This window comes from Conger conger, chromosome 15 (genome assembly GCF_963514075.1).
Source record: "Conger conger chromosome 15, fConCon1.1, whole genome shotgun sequence".
NCBI classification, from domain to species: domain Eukaryota; kingdom Metazoa; phylum Chordata; class Actinopteri; order Anguilliformes; family Congridae; genus Conger; species Conger conger.
The window spans coordinates 834,375-858,668 of record NC_083774.1 but is presented as its reverse complement, the minus strand read 5'-3'; the positions used below and the strand labels follow the sequence as shown (position 1 = coordinate 858,668).

Here is a 24,294-nt window from a genome sequence, read left to right as displayed (position 1 = left end):
TTTTGCTATCTTTTTGTATCCTTTTCCTTGTTTGTGCAAATATTTATAACATGCAATCAAACGTCACTCTCAACAAACCCCTAGCCAGTCCAGGTATTTATGCGTTTTATCTCAAGCACACTTGAACTCATTAGTTGCACCAGGTGTGCTTGAAACAGGGGGTTTAATAATTTTGAGACTGCAGTAGTGATTAAAAGTGGCATTTTGTGTTGAATGTGGATTGAAATCCTTGTAATATTTTGTAATATTATGTTTCATTGAACTACTTAAACAGTTCTTGTGTAATTTGTTTATTGCAAACAGCTGAGAAATTGTATATTTTGCCAATAAACCTAATGTGCTACTACAGTCATTCTGAAGCTCATACACAGGGAAGGTGAATACAAATATTACACTAAGGATTGTATCTCAGAATATGTCTTGTGTTAACATAAGGGTTGCCGTTAGGGTTCATCTAAGGATTGCGGTTGAAGTTACTCATCATAACGGTCTTAAAACACATTTGTATTTATTTATTTCATCATGGTTGTAACATGAACTGTAGCAGTTACCTGGATGGGGTGCCAGACCCTCTGAATGGGAAATCAGAAGAATGGAAATGAAACGACACGGGAAACAGAAATGGCGAATGAAAGGGGAAACACCTCCAGTCCCTAAAAGATACTAACACCTCAATGGCTGCCTGACCAAAATAAGCCCCTGAGAGACTCAGAATTCCCCCAGAGTCAGCTTCAGCGCAATAAAGGAAACACAGCAAAGCAACAGAAAGCACTGTCCCAAGGGAAGGGTTCCCAGCCACATGCTAACATCGCAGATTACACTCACAGACTGTGCGTCGTTATGGTTTCTGGTTTAGCCACATGCTAACATCACAGATTACACTCACAGACTGTGCGTTGTTATGGCTTCTGGTTTAGCCACATGCTAACATCACAGATTACACTCACAGAAGGTGTGCGTTGTTATGGCTTCTGGTTTAGCCACATGCTAACATCGCAGATTACACTCACAGACGGTGCGTTGTTATGGCTTCTGGTTTAGCCACATGCTAACATCGCAGATTACACTCACAGACTGTGCGTCGTTATGGTTTCTGGTTTAGCCACATGCTAACATCACAGATTACACTCACAGACTGTGCGTTGTTATGACTTCTGGTTTAGCCACATGCTAACATCGCAGGTTACACTCACAGAAGGTGTGCGTTGTTATGGTTTTAATATAATTATCAGAAATGGGGAGATGGAATTTCTCACTTATTATGCATTAGGGATTTATCCCCTTCCCCTCTGAACTGCATACTCTACACCCATCCTGTTGACTTTATAGATTACCTGCTAGTTTAATACCTGAACATGTTACTATATCGACCTATAGGCCAGTATAACCTATATAGCCGGGTTCCTATAGATCTCTTCCCCTGGGGAGTTTTTCTCACCACTGTTTGAGGGTTTTTCTCCGAGTAGGTATTCGTCACCTCGTGTTATCTGGGGGCTCAGGGCTGGCATTCCCCATGTTTTCTTTCATTCTGTCACTCTGTGAAGCGTCTTTTGGTGAGGTCATCAGTGAAAAGCCCTATACAAATAAGTCATAAGTCATTTGTGATTTTGTGCATTTTTCAGCACAAAGACGGCATGCATTTCATTCAAATCTAACCAGATTATCTATATCTATATCTATATATATATTTCTGCAATAAAAATCAGGCAGAGATGATCAGTATTTTGAGTTTGTTTTATTATTGTACTTCAAGCAATTGAACAGAATTACTAATTTTCGAAATGGTCATTATTTCCAAAAGACTTCAAGATTAAACAAAATTCTGTACAGTATATGTTAATGAAACTGGACAATTAATCATCTTAACTTGCTGGAAATAAAACAAAGACCAAAAAAAAGTTAAAAGCCTTCATCAAAAAGTAACATTCACAAAAATTATCAGTGATTTCAACATTGGAAACATTTTCTGTACAGAAATCCGGTGGGTCCCAGGTGATGTCCCACCCCTCCAACTCAACACAGGAATCATCTTGAAACGTCCAGGACTTTAAATCAATGAATCGATTTTCTTAGATCTTAATTCCCTTAAATTCCCTGACTGGACATGAGACTCCCCTCTCCAGCAGCCCTACAGGGCAGTGTTTCCCAGCTCCAGTCCTCAGGACCCACGCGCCAGAAGGTTTTAATGCAACCAGGAACTCACACACCTGATCTCACTAATCTAGGCCTTTTTTGTAGTTTGATTGGTTCAGTCATTAAATCAGGTGTGCGAGTTCCTGTTACAGCAAAAACCTTCTGAAGGAGACATCCACGAGCCCGTGAAAACGGAAGGCCAACGCCCCCCGCGGAATGTTCCAGCATGCATCAGGAAAGTGGGACTTCCCAGTGTCAGAGGAAAGACCACGCGCTCTCTCTCGCAAAGAAATGTCACACACTCACACACTCACACACTCACACACTCACACACTCACACACTCACACACTCACACACTCACACACCTATTCCAAAAAAAAAAAAAAAGAATAAGAATGCACACATAGATAAACACATAATTAGCATAAGAACTTCATGCAAAAAATAAAATAGAAAATAAATCCCTCACTGGAAATCTTATTCCAATTGCAGCGTTGTCATGGAGACACAGGGACTGTCCCCTGCTGAGTCTAATCAACTGTAAGTCCCTTTGAATAACTGTTATGTAATATAATCCTGCTCTGTGAAGCAGGGCCCTGTTCTCTCCTGCTAGCAAAGACTCCTCTGCTGGATGCTGGAGAAGTGTGATCAGGGGTCAGGGGTCAGGGGTCAGGGGTTACCCAAAACCACCTGCCCTGCCCCGCCCTGCACAGGTCTCATCCAATCAGGACACTCCCAGGTCCACCATAGCTCCCTCCAATCCCTAATCTTCTCCTCTTCTCCTCCTGTTCTTTATCTACTCCTAGCTCCACCCATGAGAAGAGGCTAAGAAATGCGGCAAGAAAAATAAATGAAGACGGGGAAATCGAGAATGTGAATTCGAATCAGTTTGAAGCCACAACAGTTACAGATGGGGAGAGGTGGACCCACAGGTCGATCATTTATACGTCAGGCTTCAGGAAAAATATTTCCACAAACGATGCACTCATTTTCCGCACAAGAAAGGAAAGTGTGGGAGTTCTTAACTTCTACTTCTAGTTCCTAGAAGGAACATTTAACAGGTCGGAATGTCCTTAAAGATGGCGGACCGTGAACACACTTCGGGTCAAAAGCAAGGAAAAGAGGAGAAAGATAAGCACTTATCAGGAAACGGAGTGTTTTTCAGACCAGGGTGTGGCTTATGTGACCCAGTGACACTCCCCCAAAGCACCCCACTCCACTCAGACAAGCCCCACCCACCCAGTCAGCGTCATTAAACGGCTCATCATCATGTGCTCTCTCACAAAACCCGGACAGACCAATACAAAGCACTGAAACTGAAAACGGAACAAAACTCAACATCTAACCGGTTTCAAAGATTTCCGGAAATGAGCGAAGAACGTGATTGGCTGAGATTCTTCTTCTCTCTCTCTGTCAGGGCCAATGAGACTCAGAGACCCGGCAGGGGGAGGAGCTTAGAGAGATTATAGAGATGTTATACTTCGCAAAGACCTTCCTGTGAAATAGCACCTTCACCTTGTGTGTGTGTGTGTGTGTGTGTGTGTGTGTGTGTGTGTGTATGTGTGTGTGTGTGTGTGCGTGTGTGTGTGTGTGTGTGAGAGAGAGAGAGAGAGAGAGAGAGAGAGAGAGAGAGTGTGAGTGTGTGGCTCCTCAGTATTTGGGCACTTTGGAGTAGTCCTCCTGGTGGATGCTCTTGCACAGACAAACAGCCAAAATGATCCCCAACAGCTGAAAAGGAAAAAAAAACAAACTGATCACAACACACCCAGAGCACTACACTACACACCCAGGGGCAGTTTAGGATGCATGCATTAGTGTGGAGGGGATGAGGCAGGTATCCATTACATTACATTACATTACATTTAGCAGACACTCTTATCCAGAGCGACGTACAACAAAGTGCAAATCAAACACAAGTACAAGTGTGAAGAGGACCTGAGAGGACAAGTACAGTTCCGACTCCTAGTGTAAACATACAGATAATCAGAACCCTTGAGGGGCGTGCGTTAGCATATTAGCGTAGCGGAAATACCTCAACGACGGCCACTCCGATTGAGATTCCCAAGATCACTCCGGAGTTACTGAGGATCCAGTTTTCCACACTGACCATGCAGCCCTGTGGGGAGGGAGAGGGAGAGAGAGGGGGGGGGGGGGGGGGGGAGTGTGAAAGAGAGAGAGAGAGAGAGAGAGAGAGAGAGGGGGGAGAGTGTGAAAGAGAACCTCATACCAACTGTGAGGCATGGGGGTGGAAATGCGATGGTTTGGGGCTGCTTTGCTGCAGCAGGGCCTGGCCAGCTCACCATCACCGAATCCACTATGAATCCTTTATTGTATCAGAGGGCGCTTGAGGAACATGTGAGACCATCTGTCCAAACATTAAAGCTGAAGTGGATGTGGACCACGCAACATGACAATGACCCAAAACGCTCCAGTAAATGGCTCAAAATAAGTTCTGGAATGGCCAAGTCAAAGCCCGGATCTGAATCCAATGCTGTGGGGTGATTTGAAACAGGCAGTACATGCAGGAAACCCCTCAAACATCACACAGCTGACGGAATCCTGCATGGAGGAGTGGGAGGAGTCCCAGTCGATGTCAGAGACTCGTAGACGGTTAAAGGAACTGAGGTTATTTCAGCCAAAGGGGGCAATACCAGTGATTAGGACATATGGTGTTGGCATCTTTGTTCTTTTTTTATTAAATACATAACAAAGTTAAATTTTGGTTTTTGGTTCAATTACATCACCTTTATATACAGATATTGTTTGAAAGAAGATCAAATATTGATATGTCCATATTTCTTTAATAAGCACAAAATATTTCATGGGGTTTCCAAATTTTTTCACATGACTGGATGCTCAGAAACCCTTTGTACCATGTACAGTACCCTGCTGTAGACAGGCCGATGGGTTTGGTGTGTGGGTTTGGGGTGAGGGTGTGGATGTGGGCGTGGGTTTAGTGTGTGGATTTGGGGTGAGGGTGTGGGTTTAGTGTGTGGTTAGGGTGTGGGTTTAGTGTGTGGTTAGGGTGTGGGTTTAGTGTGTGGATTTGGGGTGAGGGTGTGGGTTTAGTGTGTGGGTTTGGGGTGAGGGTGTGGGTTTAGTGTGTGGGTTTAGCGTGTGGATTTGGGGTGAGGGTGTGGGTTTAGTGTGTGGGTTTGGGGTGAGGGTGTGGTGTGTGGGTGTGGGTTTAGTGTGTGGGTGTGGGGTGAGGGTGTGGGTTTAGTGTGTGGATTTGGGGTGAGGGTGTGGGTTTAGTGTGTGGGTGTGGCGTGAGGGTGTGGGTTTAGTGTGTGGGTTTAGTGTGTGGATTTGGGGTGTGGGTTTAGTGTGTGGATTTGGGGTGAGGGTGTGGGTTTAGTGTGTGGATTTGGGGTGTGGGTGTGGGTTTAGTGTGTGGATTTGGGGTGAGGGTGTGGGTTTAGTGTGTGGGTGTGGGGTGAGGGTGTGGGTTTAGCGTGTGGATTTGGGGTGAGGGTGTGGGTTTAGTGTGTGGATTGGGGGTGAGGGTGTGGGTTTAGTGTGTGGGTTTAGTGTGTGGATTTGGGGTGAGGGTGTGGGTTTAGTGTGTGGGTGTCGGGTGAGGGTGTGGGTTTAGTGTGTGGGTTTAGTGTGTGGATTTGGGGTGAGAGTGTGGGTTTAGTGTGTGGGTGTGGGGTGAGGGTGTGGGTTTAGTGTGTGGGTTTAGTATGTGGATTTGGGGTGTGGGTGTGGGTTTAGTGTGTGGATTTGGGGTGAGGGTGTGGGTTTAGTGTGTGGATTTGGGGTGAGGGTGTGGGTTTAGTGTGTGGATTTGGGGTGAGGGTGTGGGTTTAGTGTGTGGATTTGGGGTGTGGGTGTGGGTTTAGTGTGTGGATTTGGGGTGAGGGTGTGGGTTTAGCGTGTGGATTTGGGGTGAGGGTGTGGGTTTAGTGTGTGGGTTTGGGGTGAGGGTTTAGTGTGTGGGTGTGGGGTGAGGGTGTGGGTTTAGTGTGTGGGTTTAGTGTGTGGATTGGGGGTGAGGGTGTGGGTTTAGTGTGTGGGTGTGGGGTGAGGGTGTGGGTTTAGTGTGTGGATTTGGGGTGAGGGTGTGGGTTTAGTGTGTGGTTAGGGTGTGGGTTTAGTGTGTGGATTTGGGTGAGGGTGTGGGTTTAGTGTGTGGGTTTGGGGTGAGGGTGTGGGTTTAGCGTGTGGATTTGGGGTGAGGGTGTGGGTTTAGTGTGGATTGGGATGTGGGTTTAGTGTGTGGATTTGGGGTTAGGGTGTAGGTTTAGCGTGTGGATTTGGGGTGAGGGTGTGGGTTTAGTGTGTGGTTAGGGTGTGGGTTTAGTGTGTGGTTAGGGTGTGGGTTTAGTGTGTGGATTGGGGTGAGGGTGTGGGTTTAGTGTGTGGTTAGGGTGTGGGTTTAGTGTGTGGGTTTGGGGTGAGGGTGTGGGTTTAGTGTGGATTGGGGACAGTACCGTGCTGTAGACAGGCCAGGTGGGGGACAGGGCAGTGCAGAAGCCGCTCTCCGGGGTGGACTCCTTCGAGAGGTCGGGGTCCCAACAGGAGCAGGGGTACAGGGGCTGGGAGCTGTTCCTAATCACCGTGTTCTCTGTCCAGTTACCTGGGCCGGTCCAGCCACAGCAATGGATCTGATCAGAGAGAGAGAGAGAGAGACCACACACATTACAAACCACGTACCACACACCACACATTACAAACCACGTACCACACACCACACACTACAAACCACGTGCGACACACCACACATTACAAACCATGTACCACACACCACACATTACAAACCATGTACCACACACCACACATTACAAACCATGTACCACACACTACAAACCACGTGCCACACACCACACATTACAAACCATGTACCACACACCACACATTACAAACCATGTACCACACACCACACATTACAAACCATGTACCACACACTACAAACCACGTGCCACACACCACACATTACAAACCATGTACCACACATTACAAACCATGTACCACACATTACGAACATGTACCACACACCACACATTACAAACCACGTACCACACACCACCCATTACAAACCACGTACCAAACATCACACATTAACAACCACACTCCACACATTACAAACCATGTACCACACACCACACATTACAAACCATGTACCACACACCACACATTACAAACCATGTACCACACACCACACATTACAAACCACGTACCACACACCACAATTTTAAACCACATACCAAACATCATACATACATATAACATACCACGCACCACATATACATATACACACTACGCAGCAAACATATTACATATCATTCGTACATCACATCATACATCACATACCATCGGCTAAAACAAGACAAGATGAGGGAGGGAGACCAAGATAGAGAGAGAGAGAGAGAGAGAGAGAGAGGGGGAGAGGGGGAGAGGGAGAGGGAGAGGGAGAGAGAAGGAAGGGGGGGAGGTGTAGAACCAGAGAGCAGAGTAAGAACAGAGGGAGAATGGAAGTGGGGGCCAAGAGAACATAACCACAGGTAATATCAGAGCTGAGTGAAAACCAGTGTGTGTGTGTGTGTCTGTGTGTGTGTCTGTGTGTGTGTCTGTGTGTGTGTCTGTGTGTGTGTCTGTGTGTGTGTCTGTGTGTGTGTGTCCATCCATATGTGTGCCATGGCAGAAGGAGCCACTCAGAACATCAGCTCCAGAGCGTGGCATCACTGTTCACCGAACACACTGCGCACCCCACACCCCACACCCCACACCCCACACTCCAGCCTGGCTCACCGATCTCTGGATGTAGTCCCAGGCCAGCTCTGTGGTGGAGTTCTGCCCACTGTAGTCCACAATGATCTTACTCACAATGTCCGACATCTCGGTCTTCAGCTGGAACGAAAATAACAACGCAAAAACACGAAAAACGGTTAACTAAATCAGGAACATTAGAGCTCTCAGCACATGCATAATCACAACATCAGCATTCATAACAGCAAATATGCACATGGAGTGCGATGTCAACACTGATGCAGCAAGTGACATTATCACGACAGCAATGTAACTGACCCTAGACCCTTATATCGGTTATTGACACAAGCGCTTATGTTGTGCTTACGAATGTGCGATGTAGTGCTTAGGAAGGTGTTTTTATAGGTCTTCTGCAGGAGAATTTATGTCTACTACACACTGATGCTCGGCCCTGCCGCTGCTTTGAGTGTTGGGTTTGAGTTTGCGTGGGTGGACCGACAACTCAGATCGTACTTCATGTTTAACCAGATTTCACAACCCATTTAAACCCAGACATTCAGCCCCCAGACAGCCAGGTCAAGACCCCTGAACCTGGTTCAAAAGAACATAATGTGGACAATGAGGGCAGCTGTGGAGGTGATTGGCTGATGCAGGGGCAGCGGTGGAGATGATTGGCTGATGCAGGGGCAGGGTGGAGATGATTGGCTGATGCAGGGGCAGCGGTGGAGATGATTGGCTGATGCAGGGGCAGCGGTGGAGGTGATTGGCTGATGCAGGGGCAGCGGTGGAGGTGATTGGCTGATGCAGGGGCAGCGGTGGAGGTGATTGGCTGATGCAGGGGCAGCGGTGGAGGTGATTGGCTGATGCAGGGGCAGCGATGGAGGTGATTGGCTGATGCAGGGGCAGCGGTGGAGGTGACTGGCTGAGACACTCACCAGGTCTTTCTGGAAGTAGATGAGTACGGCCGCCGTCACCTGGGAGATGAGGATCAGCAGGAGGCAGATGAAGTACTGCAGACAGAGAGGATCATGGGATAGAATGGGTCAGCCATTTCAATCATTAAGCCTTGTCCCTACCGATGACATCACAGAATCTCATCAGCTCTGTGTGTGTAACACTGAAACTACCTCCCAACAGCTGAAGCGCAAACTTCTTGTTAATGAATCTTCTGAATATTAATGTTTGTGAGTGATACCACTGAGTCTACCACTGTGGAAACTGCGATTCAGCACCAGAATCTCCTGTAGTTCAGATATACTCGCAACGTTGTCCGTCCCTGCCGAACGTAAACAGCATTGTGCATTTCCCATCGGCTTCCCAGTTCACTCCCTTCCATTCCTGAGACCAGGAGGATGGGAGGAAGCCCGGAATTCAGCATCTTGTGAGACTAAAGAATCTTTGGTAAAACTTTCCCCAATATGAACAGCCACAGCATCTCATTGATGACCACACACTCTCTCTCTCTCGCTCACACACGCACGCACGCACGCACGCACGCACGCAGTTATCTAACCCTCACTTTCATTTTTACTGCTGGTTTACAGGAAATCACACTGCTCTGTGGGAGAACCCCGGGCCCAAACCAGAATTCCCCATCGCCAACGGAGAGAAGACAGATGGCAGGCGGAGTCTTCTTTGATAACAGGCAGCTGGTGTTTCCCCAATCTACACTCTCCACGATGGTGAACAGAACACGCTCTGTGGGGGCGGTCACATGACGCGATATGACCCAACTGTCTGCCTCATTCACATTTCACCCGGTAACCCCCGCACAACTTCCCCAACTACACACCCAAAATACCCCACTTTGTTACCACATCAGTGACCACATACGGATATGGATGACACGTGACAATTTGCACTGCAAAAAAATGTGACTTAACGAGCATTTTAGTCTTTCAAAAAGAATAAGATCTCTCAACTGTTGTAGCTCATAAGCACTACTTTTATCTTACATTACTTTTAGCAAAAAAACTAAAGATATTCTTTAAAAAAAAGAAAGAAATGAAATAAGGTTTAAGTCTCAATAAGACTGAAATTCTTGTTGAGATGGAGTTAAATTTTGACTTTTGCAGTGTGACATTAACTTACTGTACACTGAGTGTATTTTCTACTTCTTGTGTTTGACAGACTGCCCTGCCTCTGGTCCAGGGTGCCCTCCTGCTCTTCTCCAAAAGCATGCTGGGATAGGCCCCAGCAGCACCATGACCCACCCCAGGAATAAGCGGTTTAAGAAAACGGATGGATGGATATAGATAGATGGATGGATGGATGGACAGACGGATAGATGGGTAGAGGGATGGATGGAGCGCTGATGAAAGGCAGACTGTGTTGAACCCAGCTGTGGTAGTTCACGATGGAGGAAAGCGGTGCCTCAGTATTCTCTCAGGGGAAATGAAAAGAGCTTCATAAGCGTGACTCTCAGGAGGACTCAGAGGAGAGGCCAGAGAGCAGCAGGGCAGGGTTCAGCAGTGTGGGACAAAGGGAGCTGTAGTTCAGAATGAGGGTTAATATTCCTACAGTTCCCATCACCCCTGCAGACCCCTTTACAGGAACCTGGGGACACACTGCTGAGGCACCTAAACATTAGGCAATAATAATAATAACAACAGACCCGGGACCCCGCTAACACACCCCGCTAACGGAACCCCGCTAACGGGACCCCGCTAACGGGACCCCGCTAACGGGACCCGGCTGGGCTTCAGGAGGACTCACCAGGCCCAGCAGGCAGCGGATCTCGTGCACGGCCCCCACACAGCCCAGGAAGCCCATGAGCATGGAGAGGGAGCCCACCGCGATCAGGATGTAGGAGCCCACCTTCAGCGTGGCCGACGACTCCTCTACAACACACAACACACAGGAAGCTGTCACACACAAGCCCAACACACACAGGAAGCTGTCACACACAAGCCCAACACACACAGGAAGCTGTCACACACAAGCCCAACACACACAGGAAGCTGTCACACACAAACCCAACACACACAGGAAGCTGTCACACACAAGCCCAACACACACAGGAAGCTGTCACACACAAGCCCAACACACACAGGAAGCTGTCACACACAAGCCCAACACACACAGGAAGCTGTCACACACAAACCCAACACACACAGGAAGCTGTCACACACAAGCCCAACACACACAGGAAGCTGTCACACACAAACCCAACACACACAGGAAGCTGTCACACACAAACCCAACACACACAGGAAACTGTCATACATACAATACACAGCATACAGGAAGCTGTCACACACAAACCCAACACACACAGGAAGCTGTCATACATAAAACCCACATACACAGGAAACTGTCATACATAGCAGTAGTGTGCAGTAGTATGCAGTAGTGTGCAGTAGTGTTCAGTAGTGTGCAGTAGTGTGCAGTGGCAGTAGTGTGCAGTAGCAGTAGCAGTAGCAGTAGTAGTAGTGTGCAGTAGTGTGCAGTGGCAGTAGTGTGCAGTAGTGTGCAGTGGCAGTAGTGGGCAGTAGTAGCAGTAGTGTTCAGAAGTCGTAGTGTATAAATGTCACAGACAGAGAGTGTCGCTGTGGTGAGAGCATATTTATGGAATGGTGAAGCATGACCAGACAGACAGACAGGAAGGAAACCTGTGTTTCAACATGCCCTTCCACACAGCCGCGTGCATTACCCCATCAAACGTCTGAAGCGTTTCCCTTCATTACACAGGAGAATAATGAGTCACGATGCTGAACTACAGCCATTGACTCTTGGGACACTGCCCTATGCTGTAGGTTTGCACGCTGACACTCACAAACTCAGACTCTTTGCTGGAATGTTTTTTGTTTGTGCAGCTACAAACGTCGTTTAACGGAAACTAAACACCGTTTTACACCTTTACTGAAATAATGCCTCAACGCTCAATACTCAACGCGTAGGCACTACATTAATACTCAACACATAGGCACTACATTAATACTCAACACATAGGCACTACATTAATACTCAACACGTGGCACTACATTAATACTCAACACGTGGCACTACATTAATACTCAACACGTAGGCACTACATTAACACTCAACACGTAGGCACTACATTAATACTCAACACATAGGCACTACATTAATACTCAACGCGTAGGCACTACATTAATACTCAACGCGTAGGCACTACATTAATACTCAACACGTAGGCACTACATTAATACTCAACGCGTAGGCACTACATTAATGCTCAACGCGTGGCACTACATTAATACTCAACACGTGGCACTACATTAATACTCAACGCGTAGGCACTACATTAATACTCAACGCGTAGGCACTACATTAATGTTGGGGGATGACTGCAGCTGCTGTCCGTGCTCAGCTTCACTTCTCCTCTGATTACGGCCGGTCATCTGGCTGCACAGTTAATATGAGAGGGGTTACGACGTGGTGTCTGTTTGGGGTTTTTCAGAGAACAGGTCATGACAGACCCAGCTCCTGCTGAGTAATTTATAAAGGAAACTCGACGAATCCGCGCTAATTACGCTGTCGCTCCGCTCAGCAGCACCACAGCCACGCCCCCGCCGCGCCCCTCTCTCCCGAGAGTAACTCGACCCGCCCCACCGCTACGTTCCCGTGGCAACGCCCGCAGAGAGTTCCACTGAATCTCCCACTCAAGAGCCTGCAGGGGCTCGACCAATCACAGCTCTCCATTCCTGGCCTCATCCGCACCCGATTGTACACAGGCTCGCATGAGGATCCGTGTGTGTCAGCGGGGACGTGTTTTAACGCGTTTCTAAGCTGCTGGAGAGGGAGGGATGAGACACAGTACAGCACTGCACGGAACTGGACCAGGACACTCACATGGCAGATGAGGTCAGGGACACGGGCGTCCAGTGGGGAAGGAACGGGAAGTCAGAAATTGGGTGGTGTCGGGGGGGGGGGGGTCAGGGGTTTTTAAACAAAATAAATATCTCCATTCATTCATCGTGGAGATCCCATGAAAAGGCCTGCAGCTGGGGATTCAGATGAATATCGCCTGCACTGAAGAGACTCTGTGTGTGTGTGAGTGTGTGTGTGTGTGTGTGTGTGTGTGTGTGTGTGTGTGTGTGAGTGTGTGTGAGTGTGTGTGTGTGTGTGAGTGCGTGTGTGTGTGTGTGTGTGTGAGTGTGTGTGTGTGTGTGTGTGTGTGTGTGTGAGTGTGTGTGTGTGAGTGTGTGTGAGTGTGTGTGAGTGTGAGTGTGTGTGAGTGTGTGTGAGTGTGTGTGAGTGTGTGTGAGTGTGTGTGAGTGTGTGTGAGTGTGTGTCTGTGAGTGTGCGTGAGTGTGTCTGTGAGTGTCTGTGAGTGCGAGTGTGTGTGAGAGTGTGTGTGTGTGTGTGTCTGTGAGCGTGCGTGAGTGCGAGTGTGTGTGTGTGTGTGTGAGTGTGTGTGAGTGTGTGTGTGTGTGTGTGTGTGTGTGTGTGAGTGTCTGTGAGTGTCTGTGAGTGCGAGTCTGTGTGAGAGTGTGAGTGTGAGTGTGTGTGTGTGTGTGTGTGTGTGTGTGTGTGTGTGAGTGAGTGAGTGAGTGAGTGAGTGAGTGAGTGAGTGAGTGAGTGAGTGAGTGTGAGTGAGTGAGTGAGTGAGTGAGTGAGTGAGTGAGTGAGTGAGTGAGTGTGTGTGAGTGAGTGAGTGAGTGAGTGAGTGAGTGTGTGAGTGTGTGTGTGTGTGTGTGAGTGTGAGTGTGCAAAACCGAAAAAACAGTTCCTGCTTTCTGTAGCTCAAGTGGAGCTCCTCAGGAGGAGGAGGAGGAGGATGAGGAGGAAGAGGGGGTGTGTAAATACACTCGTGGAGTCAGTTCTTTCTGACCCCCCCTCCCGCCCGTGGAGTAGGAGCGAGCGGATGAGGGGATTTCAGTTTTCCCCTGGGAACGCTCGGGAACGCTCGGGAATGCCCCAGCCTCGGCCGGGAGGAACGAGAGGGAAAACAACGAGACTCCGCACACAGGGCCTGCCGCTCCGCCCACGACACCGCACACAGGTGCCGGAGGAAAACTGAGCGGGAGGAAAACTGACCGGGAGGAAAACTGACCGGGAGGAAAACTGACCGGGAGGAAACCTGACCGGGAGGAAACCTGACCGGGAGGAAAACTGACCGGGGGGAAAACTGACCGGGAGGAAACGGGAACGCTCACGCAGAGAGAGCCCGCTGCTCCCATCAGTCCCTGCTACTCAGTTTTAAAACCGAAACATTTCCTATCGACAGACGAACTGCAGCGTCAACGCCCCAGAGACTACAGTGCATTTTCAGGGATTAGTTCTGCTCCACAAGTCAACTGCTGGCTTTCAAAAGCTCCTTCAGTTTGGCTTCTGAACACTGCTCTAAAGGGCAAAAAAAAAAAACTGCCAGCGTTTTGCAAAGCCAAGTAAAATGACCGCGCACACTAGTTTCAGAGAGAACAGCTACTGGATTCAGCGGTCATGTGATAACTCACTCTCTCTCTCCTCGCCACACACTGAAACCATTACTGATGATTCAGGAGGAAAGTTATGGACTGTTTCCATCCATAAAACCCATTTCTTCCTTCTTTCTTTTTTTAGGCCTTTTGCTCGTTCAGCGGAGAGCTTTGGCTTGTCCTCGCTGACGGGCTGCTCGTTCTGCATGAGAATCAGCCCAAGACCAGGCTAATAAGAGCCCAGTGTGCTAACAGGGAGAGCACCTGCGGGCTAGCGATAAGGCTAGCAATAAAGCTAACAACGACACAAAGGGGCTTCTGTTTGCTCTTCTCTGCTGATATGGTGGGGGGGGGGGGGTATGACCAAAAGAACCCTGATGCATGATACCTACCGATACTGATACAGTCAGTCTTACCAAATACAGACTAAAAATGGAGAAATCCATGAACATTTGCAAGCTGCACTGAGCTCTCACACACACCAAATAACCAAAAAACAACCAGTGAGCAGCAGGTCTGCGGGCAGAAAGGCCTTGTTAATGAGAGAGGTCACAGGAGAATGGTCGAAGCTGACAGGAAGGTGACAGTAACGCAATTAACCACGCAGTGGTAACCAGAAGAGCAACTCTGAAAACGCAACACGTCAAACCTCTTAAGTGCATAAGCTGCAGCAGGAGATGACCGATAAGCCAAAAAAATTAATTCATTCATCAACCCGCTTATCCTGAACAGGGTCGCAGGGGGGCTGGAGCCTATCCCAGCATACATTGGGCGAAAGGCAGGAATACACCCTGGACAGGTCGCCAGTCCATCGCAGGGCACACACACCATTCACTCACACTCAATTTAGACTCTCCAATCAGCCTTTGGACTGTGGGAGGAAACCAGAGTACCCGGAGGAAACCCACATGAACACGGGGAGAACATGCAAACTCCACACAGACCGGGATTCAAACCCAGGACCTCCTTGCTGTGAGGCGGCAGTGCTACCCACCGCACCATCCGCGCCGCCAGCCTAATAAATAAGTCTAATAAATACCTAATAATCCTTTACTGACTGCCTATTTTCAGTAGAAATATTTGAAGCTCATTCTGCAGCTGGTTATTGTAATGCTTAATTCTTTTTGCAAAGTGCAGGGTTGAAGAATGCAGATGTGTTGGGCTCAGGACGTTTTGATTAAGCGTCAGATTTTCCACATCCCACTGCGGGTTCCTCTGGGAACGCTCTGCTCCAGCCCCGATGTTCCGGTGTCACCGACTCTGGGAATCCCACGAGTTACCAAACCGCACAGCGAAGGAGGCACTCACGCAGGACCGCGATGAAACTCTGGTTGTCCAGAAGAATCCACAGTCCAAATCCTAAAATCAGGGCTCCGAAAATCTAGGAGAAAAAAAAAAAAAAAAAAAAAGAGAGAGAAATGTAAAAGGTGGACAGAGAGGGCAGTCTGCTGAACCTTCACACACTCAACACTGCAGACACACTCAACACTGCAGACACACTCAACACTACAGACACACTCAACACTGCAGACACACTCAACACTGCAGACACACTCAACACTGCAGACACACTCAACACTGCAGACACACTCAACACTCCAGACACACTCAACACTCCAGCACCGGGCCGGACCCTAACCGCATCCATTTACAGCAAAAAGGATCTGTCAGGGAAGCGAGGATCACACACACACTCACACACTCACACACTCACACACTCACACACTCACACACTCACACACTCACACACTCACATTTACTTTCTGAATCCAACTCCTGCAGATTTAACCGGAGTGTGTAGTGTAGAGGCAGATTTAACCTGAGTGTGTAGTGTAGAGAGGCAGATTTAACCTGAGTGTGTAGTGTAGAGAGGCAGATTTAACCTGAGTGTGTAGTGTAGAGAGGCAGATTTAACCTGAGTGTGTAGTGTAGAGAGGCAGATTTAACCTGAGTGTGTAGTGTAGAGAGGCAGATTTAACCTGAGTGTGTAGTGTAGAGGCAGATTTAACCGGAGTGTGTACTTGACACCCGTTCGTTGTTTGTTTGTTTTGTTGTTCAGGACAGCGCTTCAGTGCGCGGGGGAGGGCATCAGGACATCCTAAACTCCTCTGTGTGGAGATTAAATATTTAAAACAAACAGGAGTGTGAGTGCGGGCTGCTGGTGTTCACTCTCCTGTCCTGTACACCTGGGCGGCTACCTGTGAACAGTGGCCTCAGGCACTGCACACTCAGACCCTCTCAACATCAGCAAAGTATTCAAATATCACAGGCCTGCAGAAGGGCAGTGAAACTCCACACTGGGGAACAAACTCCACCTGTCTGAATCAAACTCCACCTGTCTGAATCAAACTCCACCTGTCTGAATCAAACTCCACCTGTCTGAATCAAACTCCACCTGTCTGAATCAAACTCCACCTGTCTGAATCAAACTCCACCTGTCTGAATCAAACTCCACCTGTCTGAATCAAACTCCACCTGCCTGAATCAAACTCCACCTGTCTGAATCAAACTCCACCTGTCTGAATCAAACTCCACCTGTCTGAATCAAACTCCACCTGCCTGAATCAAACTCCACCTGCCTGAATCAAACTCCACCTGTCAGAATCAAACTCCACCTGTCTGAAGCAAACTCCCCATGTCTGAATCAAACTCCACCTGTCTGAATCAAACTCCTCTTTTCACCGTAAACACCAGCAGCTGCCAGCAAAGGTTCTGAACGCCCTGAACGCCCTGAACACGCTGAACGCCCTGAACGCCCTGAACGCCCTGAACGCCCTGAACGCCCTGAACGCCGTGCACTCCCTGTAGGGGGCCCGTTATCTGACTCTTCTGATCTCTGATATGGATATTTATGCCTAATCTCCAACACAACAGCAGGTCATTGGGTCTAATCCCAAACACTACAGCAGGTTACTGGGTCTAATCCCGAACATGGACATGCTGAACGCGATGTGGTCAGGTGAGCAGGGACTTACGAAGAACAGCAGGTTGAACAGGAACAGGAAGTACTTGGTGGCGGTGATGCAGCCTTTCCCCATGGCTCTGGAGCTGTGGGAGAGAAAGAACCAATCAGGTGCGAGGATCTCAGCCACATAACCAAATCAGCAAGTAACAGGCAGCAGATAAGATCACAGCCGTTATCTGCCCTGGGGGGGGCAGACACCCGTCAACAGGAACTAAGATTGATAGACGAGAGGGCAGGACAGCAGGGGTGATGAAGTGTAACACGGCAGGTTTAACAGCCCCGCACAGGGCTGTGTGTCTCACATATTCACACCACAGACTCTGTCTTCATCTTGGAAAAAAGACACATTTTTATCTCAACGGGACATCCTGGTTAAATAAGTAAATACATAAAATGGCAGCAGTGGCCTGATTTGTGCTTCCACGAGCATCTTTGGGGTGAAAACTCTCCGACAGCGGGATTTCCTGTCAGCCGGGCGATGAGGGCACTGAGGATGCAGGACAGGACATGAGCGGGGAAGCCCAGCTCTGGAGCCACAGGTTCTGAGAGTTCTGCTGCCTCAGCCCGACTCGCTCATCCTGACCGCAGAGCTGCTCCACCCTCACTCCCCAGTGGTGGACCAACCTCCCCATCCCGTGAGAACTCACTCACTGCCCGTTTTCACCACAGTCTGAAGGCTCGCCTCCTCACTCACCTCCTCACCTTAACTCCTCTGCAGGAGTCCTCTAATCTATTGTCACTTGTTATTGTTTATCTTTAACCCCTTGTATTTTATACTATAATCTTTGATTTTGGCTTTGTATTTGTCTCTGTACTGTAGCTCCTCAAGTTGTAGTTGCCTGGGTATGGTAGTTACAGACTTGGCCTATCTACCCGGTGTACTGGACTTATGTTCCTGGCTTTACAACCAATCGTATATTACGACACTTATGAACACTTCACCACAGTCACCCACACAAGCCGGCTAATTATGCCCACGGTTATCTCACACAACCACCACACACGTGCACACGTGCACGCACGCACACACACACCCTGTACAGTAATGTGCGTGAGGGTTAAAGGTGCTCAGCTGTGAAACTGTAGATAACAAAGCATCTGTCGGTCTCAGGACTGCTCGGAATAACTGAATTATCCCACTCATTCAGTTTCTGACATCTCACAACTTCCTGCCAAATGCTGCACTGAATCACTGAATGAGTGTGTTCATCTGGTTTGTCTCAGATAAGGCTGTGTGTGTGTGTGTGTGTGTGTGTGTGTGAGAGAGTGTGTGTGAGAGAGTGTGTGTGAGAGAGTGTGTGTGAGGTGTGTGTGAGGTGTGTGTGAGGTGTGTGTGTGTGTGTGTGAGAGAGTGTGTGTGTGAGAGGTGTGTGTGTGTGTGTGTGAGAGAGTGTGTGTGAGGTGTGTGTGAGGTGTGTGTGTGTATATACGCACTTGGTATAAATGTTTTACTGTCGCCTCTGATACAGGAGTGAACATGACGGCTGTCTGCAGCGATCTGCACAATCAGGTAGATATCAATGAATAAAACAATCCGCAAACACACAAAGAAACAAGGAAACACACACACACCCCTTACTCTAAACCCCCACACTGAACCTACTCTGACACACACCCTAAAGGGAGAATCTTTGAGGATGGTGAATGTTGAGGTCGAGCCCTAAAGCCAGCTTCATTTCCCCAGATCAGCAGGGCTACGGAGTGTGTGTGTGTGTGTGAGTGAGTGTGTGTGTGAGGTGTGTGTGTGTGTGTGTGTGTGCGTGTGAGGCCCTGGGAAAAGAGCACACAGGTCAGTCTCAGTGCAGAAAGCAAGACTGAAAACATAATACAAAAAACTTCTGTAACTCCTTCAGAGAGTTTGTTGGATGCAAATGCCTGCCACTTGCACTGTGCGTTTTCGTAGGCAAGAAAATGCATTGTGGGAGATGTAGTTTCAGAAGGCAAAACAGGAGACGTGGTTGAAAGGCAGACCTCACTACAATAAGGATGAGGGGGTAACCTCTTAAAAACTGAAATGGGTTAAATTCCCTTTCCCAGAACACAGGGAGCTTAACGGCCGTATCAGCGTCAGTCTATGACAGCACAGCCTGTACTAAGTTGACACACTGATTATAATAACACTTTCACCCCCCACAGCACTTCACCTTGAAGTCCAGTGAGTGAGGACAACTGTGGTCAACATTCTGGAAACAATGTTTACAAAACATGTCTCACAATCGTTTTTGCCGCACAGATAATATTCCCAGAATGATTACAGCATTCCCGACACGAAGGACAACGGCTCTGCCACACCATCACACCGCAGGAAAACCAAAGAGCAACACAGCTCCGCCGCGATTCAGCACGCCGTCGAGAGAGAGGAGAGAGAGAGAGAGGGAGGAGAGAGATAGAGGGAGGGAGAGCAAGAGGGAGAGCGAGAGATACAGGGAGGGAGAGCGAGGGAGAGCGAGAGAGAGAGGGAGAGCGAGAGATAGAGAGAGAGAGCGAGATATAGGGAGGGAGATGGAGGGAGAGAGGGAGAGAGGGAGGAGAGAGAGCGGCCTACAGGCACCCATTTTGTCATATCATTTGAGGGAAATGGGAGGTTTTGTGGGGCGGACTTCCGCACTATTTCCTAATCAGTATTTCAAATACTTTCACTCTCTACGAGCTGGGAATGTCTAAAAACACTCCGGATTTTCAAAGAAACTTGGATGTTTATTTTGGAAACTGTTGGTAATTTACAAAAGCTTTCCCGGTATGAAAGGTTTTGTCCATAATGTAGTCTGCCCGTATCACAGAAACACAATTTGCTTGTTGCACTGAGGACAATTCGAGGGTTACAACATCATGGAAACACAACACAGGAAACCCTTCAAATCAGCGCTTCTGATCTGGCTGTCTGGCCCCCCCGGCTCTCTCCAAAGCCCCCTTCAAGATTTCTCTGTTCAGTTATGAATCAGGCCCAATAAGGAGATGTCTGTTTACGAGAGAGACGGGGAAACTATTTAAGCACAAGGCTGTCTGTGTGAGGAAGGCATAATGAGAACCACATGTTGGTAAACCCAGTTTATAACCGACCAGAGGAAAACTGTGGAAAATAAAAACGCACAAATAAAATTTGGCACATTTCCGGTTTACTAACACGAGGCTAAGGCAGCGCGTTCAGAAAGGTACGGACAAAAACAAGCCAAGGCAGCAGAACGCGGCTCCAGACCTCACCACACAGAACACAGGGCAACAGATTCACTCTTATTTTTTCTGTTTATTTTTTAGTTTAAAAAAAGGGATTCCCCAAAAAGATTCTGTGAAACGGGTGAATACGCCAGCCAGGGACACAGGGCATTCAGGCCAAGCAGCCGGGCGCAGTGAGGGGGTTCACCCTGAGGGTCCCACAGCACCGCCCTGGTGGTCAGCCTGATTCCACAGCCTGCCAAACCTTACCCACAATGCACACAAAACACATGGCCAGTGTTGGGACACATACGGTGTATACATAAATGTGCCGAATCTTCAAGCAGGTAACACCTAAAAACAATAATGCCCTCAGATCGATGAGAATGCAAGAAAACCCACTACAATCGTACCAGAAATTACTTTTATTCTGAATATGGTGGACAGTCCGTGTTGAATGGTCAGCAGGCTAACTCAGAGATTGCAGTGGCCCCTCCAGTGTTATTTACATGCATATAATTTACACACAAACTGTTCTTGTGTGTAAAACATTAAAACAGAATGTAAATAAAAGCTTGATTGTCCAGACTTTTCTCGAACATTCAGATTTTAATAAAAGCAAATCAAAATGCTTTAAAAAATAAACTTAATTCGACGGTTCTTTATCGGGCTCTGTGTGTAGCCCAGGTTTGCACCTGTCGCATGGCCAGGATACTGACTGTGATTCAACGCTGACGTCACTGGGGAAATGTGGTCTGTGGTAAATTCCAGAACGGTGGCCTCACAGGTTGCGTCGACGACGGTTTCCGAAGCGAAGCTGCGAAATATCACAGCAGGAGTGACTCAGTTTCCCCGCGCGCCATGCCCTCGCGTGGGCCCATTTACTGTGGCAATTGGATGGATGTGCGGCGGCGGTGGGGTTTCGGTACTTACCCTGACGTTTCCGCCGTGTTTTGCCCAAGAACCTAGCAACACAACCACGTTTATGTGGTCGGACTCAGAACAAGATCGACGAATAGGCCTAAAGCATTGACTGGACCATGAGTAGTGGACCCACTCCTGGTTGACTCAGTGCAATCGACATCAGCACCCGCTATTTGGCTAAAATACATTTAGACAGCACTGTGAAGACTAGGATTGGCTATACTACATTGTTTATGCTGCATACAATAATGTAACTTCCTAACACAGCTATAGTGTTATTTCACGAACAGTGCCGTCACGTTGTATTTTGTTCGGAATCATTAGTTTACAACAGTTTTCTGTTGACACACGAAGCTGCTTTTGGAGTAGGCCAAAAGACTGAAACCCGACAACACATCCCACAATGTAATTTCCCAAAAGCACAGAAACGTTTCGTTTTCACACAAACCATGTACCATGTTTGTTTCTTTGCATATTAAAAATGAGACTCAAAAATGCGTTGCTAAATTTCCATGTTCCCATGTGTCTATTCAAAGTATTGCGCTTTATGTACGGTAACAGTGGAGATAACACTTCAAGTATAGACTACTCGTTTTCAATCTGACACTGTAAAAATAACATCACTGATTATAATCCTACTGGACCGTCAATCGCCATTGCCAGGAACCAAATGTCAGTGAGTAACTCAACAGACTGCCCCCTTTTGAACAACTTTCAGCCAGAATACATCCAGAAACTGACATCCATCCATCCATCCCACCCCGCCAGTCTCCAGCTTACACTGCAGGTCAAAATGTACCTGAACACCTGTGAGTAACGTAGCCTAATCCTCAACGCAAGTGGGGGGAGAAAACAAAAAACAAAACAGGCTAGACTCTAATGAGAGCGTATTACACAGCGGTTATGTGTCCGAGATCCAGCTGGTGCCAGTGCCCCAGTTACCAAAACCAGCACAGCCAAAAGAGGCAATACAAAAAGCGAAAATAGATAAACGTTGTATTACACGTAAGCAAGCATTACCACAGTCCACCCCGATCGCCAACACCTGCTTTCGATTATACAATGCGGATAAGTGGACACTACAACTTCCATTCAATGCCACATCATCAAAGCCAATTAATTTAACACAAAATCCGAAAAAGAAGCGTCGCACTTGAGAATCATTGACTTACGTTATTCGCATCTAATCGCTTGAATGCCTAACGTTATTCTGAGCAACAGAACACTCTTTCCACGCGCAGAGCTCATGCTCGTAACAATCTTGGAATCTTTGTCTCGTTCTCAGTGTCTGTCGCAAAATTAGCCTACAACTATAAAACGAGACCGATTTTCCATAAACAAAAACTTTCTAAACTTTGCTGGCTAGTTAGCGAGCTAGCTATGTAGGCTATTAAAAAATACGCCAATGAAAACATGAAGGAAAAAAGGTTACGCGTAATTTTACACTTTTGTCTTAATTCACAAAAGGTTCTCAAAACCAATTACTTACGTTTTCTGGAAAATAAGTAATGACAAATGTGCGACAGATGTCAGCGGTGCTCTCTGAAGACCAAGCAGCGCGTTGTGAGCATAAAAGCGCTAAAGTTTGCTAAGGTCTGGGAAAGTTTAGTGGTTTCCCCCGTGTGGCAGATACTGGAATTGCGCTCTTAACTTAACCCACTCTCTTCCACAGATGACGGTTATAAGATGCTGAAGTATGATAAAAAACGACTACTAATTCATTAGTCATTTTTTATTTGTATACAGCGGTACGAATGGTGCATTGTTCTGCTAAAGAATAACATAGAGCTTTTGATTCAAATGTTTCCTTTTAATCGGATGTGTTGCAAGGCTGAACTTCTGGAAACGGAAAATTACAGATTGTTTCAATTGAGGAGACAGATTGCAGGCTTGAAAACTGAGCGGAAGTCTCCAAAATAAAAACGCCTGATTAGGACGGAGAAGCCACGGGGTCCCAGTGTATTCAACACGAGTGAACATTTTGAGTTAAATTATCCGTGTGTTCTTTCGATTATAATCTAGAGTAAATGCAAACTGACAACAGCAGCTTTCTTTCTCACTTCATGAGTTAGCGGGGAAAAAAATGACTTCGAATTTATTTCAGATTGAAAAAAGGAAGTGGTCCTTTCGCAAAATAAACAAAATACAATCTGAGGATCATTCTGCGGAAAGAGTTGTCAGTAGCTACGGGAAGTTCAGTAGCCGAGAGACCAATCCTCCCCAATAATCTTAATGTGTAAAACTGAATTCTCATCACTCTGTGACGCTGATACAGCACGTGAGCTCCCCGGGAAGACAGGTCATCCGAGCGCTCCTCTAAACGCAGTTCCGAGGTGCACAGATAGGGGGCAGTGTTTGACAGTTGGGGACATCAGACGCCATCACTTCACCTGGAATCAGCACATTGGTGGGAAAAAGTCATTGTTTGTACAGCCAAGCCTTCTCTCACTTTAACACTTTTAACAGACACATACACAGAGACTTACACACACACTCTACACACATCCACAAACACACACACAAACACTCTACACAGAAACACACAGACTTACACATACACACTAGGGGGCGACATTGGCTGAGGAGGTAAGAGCAGTCGCCTAGCAGTCGGAGGGTCGGTTGTACAGTGCTTTGTTAAAAGGCCTATATAAATGCAGATATATATATAAATCCATTTACCACAAGCACCCACAAACACTCTCCACACATACACAGACTTACATCTACACCACACTCTACACACATACACACAGACTTACACATACACACCACATTCTCTTACACACACACACACACACACAGCTCTTTCCTTTATGAATGAAATGTTCTCTGCACTCCCATTGTAAACATGTCTCAGACTGAGCAGGCAGATGGTGATGGTGCAACCTTCCTGTTGCTGATCGATGTGAAACATAAATATGCATTTTACCCAGAATTCCTGTTGCCAAGGACCCACTTCAGTCAAACACCGACCATAGCAAATGAAAAAGCCGCCTGGTCCTCTTTTCTGCCGAGATTAATCC

General features: G+C 47.5%; 1 protein-coding gene across 4 annotated transcripts; it reads right to left on the bottom strand.

Annotated features, from left to right (window-relative positions):
* Nucleotides 1-1,734: 1,734 nt before the first annotated feature.
* LOC133111843 (CD82 antigen-like) lies at nucleotides 1,735-22,906 on the bottom strand. Of its 4 annotated transcripts, none has more exons than XM_061222465.1 (9): nucleotides 22,761-22,906; nucleotides 17,205-17,277; nucleotides 15,538-15,610; nucleotides 10,562-10,686; nucleotides 8,782-8,856; nucleotides 7,889-7,987; nucleotides 6,571-6,744; nucleotides 4,167-4,250; nucleotides 1,735-3,862 (listed from the first exon to the last, which is right to left on the bottom strand). In XM_061222465.1, exons 2-9 carry the CDS (start codon nucleotides 17,265-17,267, stop codon nucleotides 3,785-3,787), a joined length of 771 nt encoding a protein of 256 aa, XP_061078449.1. In that variant the 5' UTR covers nucleotides 17,268-17,277; nucleotides 22,761-22,906; the 3' UTR covers nucleotides 1,735-3,784. The 4 variants fall into 4 exon arrangements, with proteins under 4 accessions (XP_061078449.1, XP_061078448.1, XP_061078451.1 ...); XM_061222464.1 differs by lacking the exon at nucleotides 22,761-22,906 and adding an exon at nucleotides 22,444-22,564; XM_061222467.1 differs by lacking the exon at nucleotides 22,761-22,906 and adding an exon at nucleotides 22,071-22,193.
* Between the last annotated feature and the right edge of the window lie 1,388 nt (nucleotides 22,907-24,294).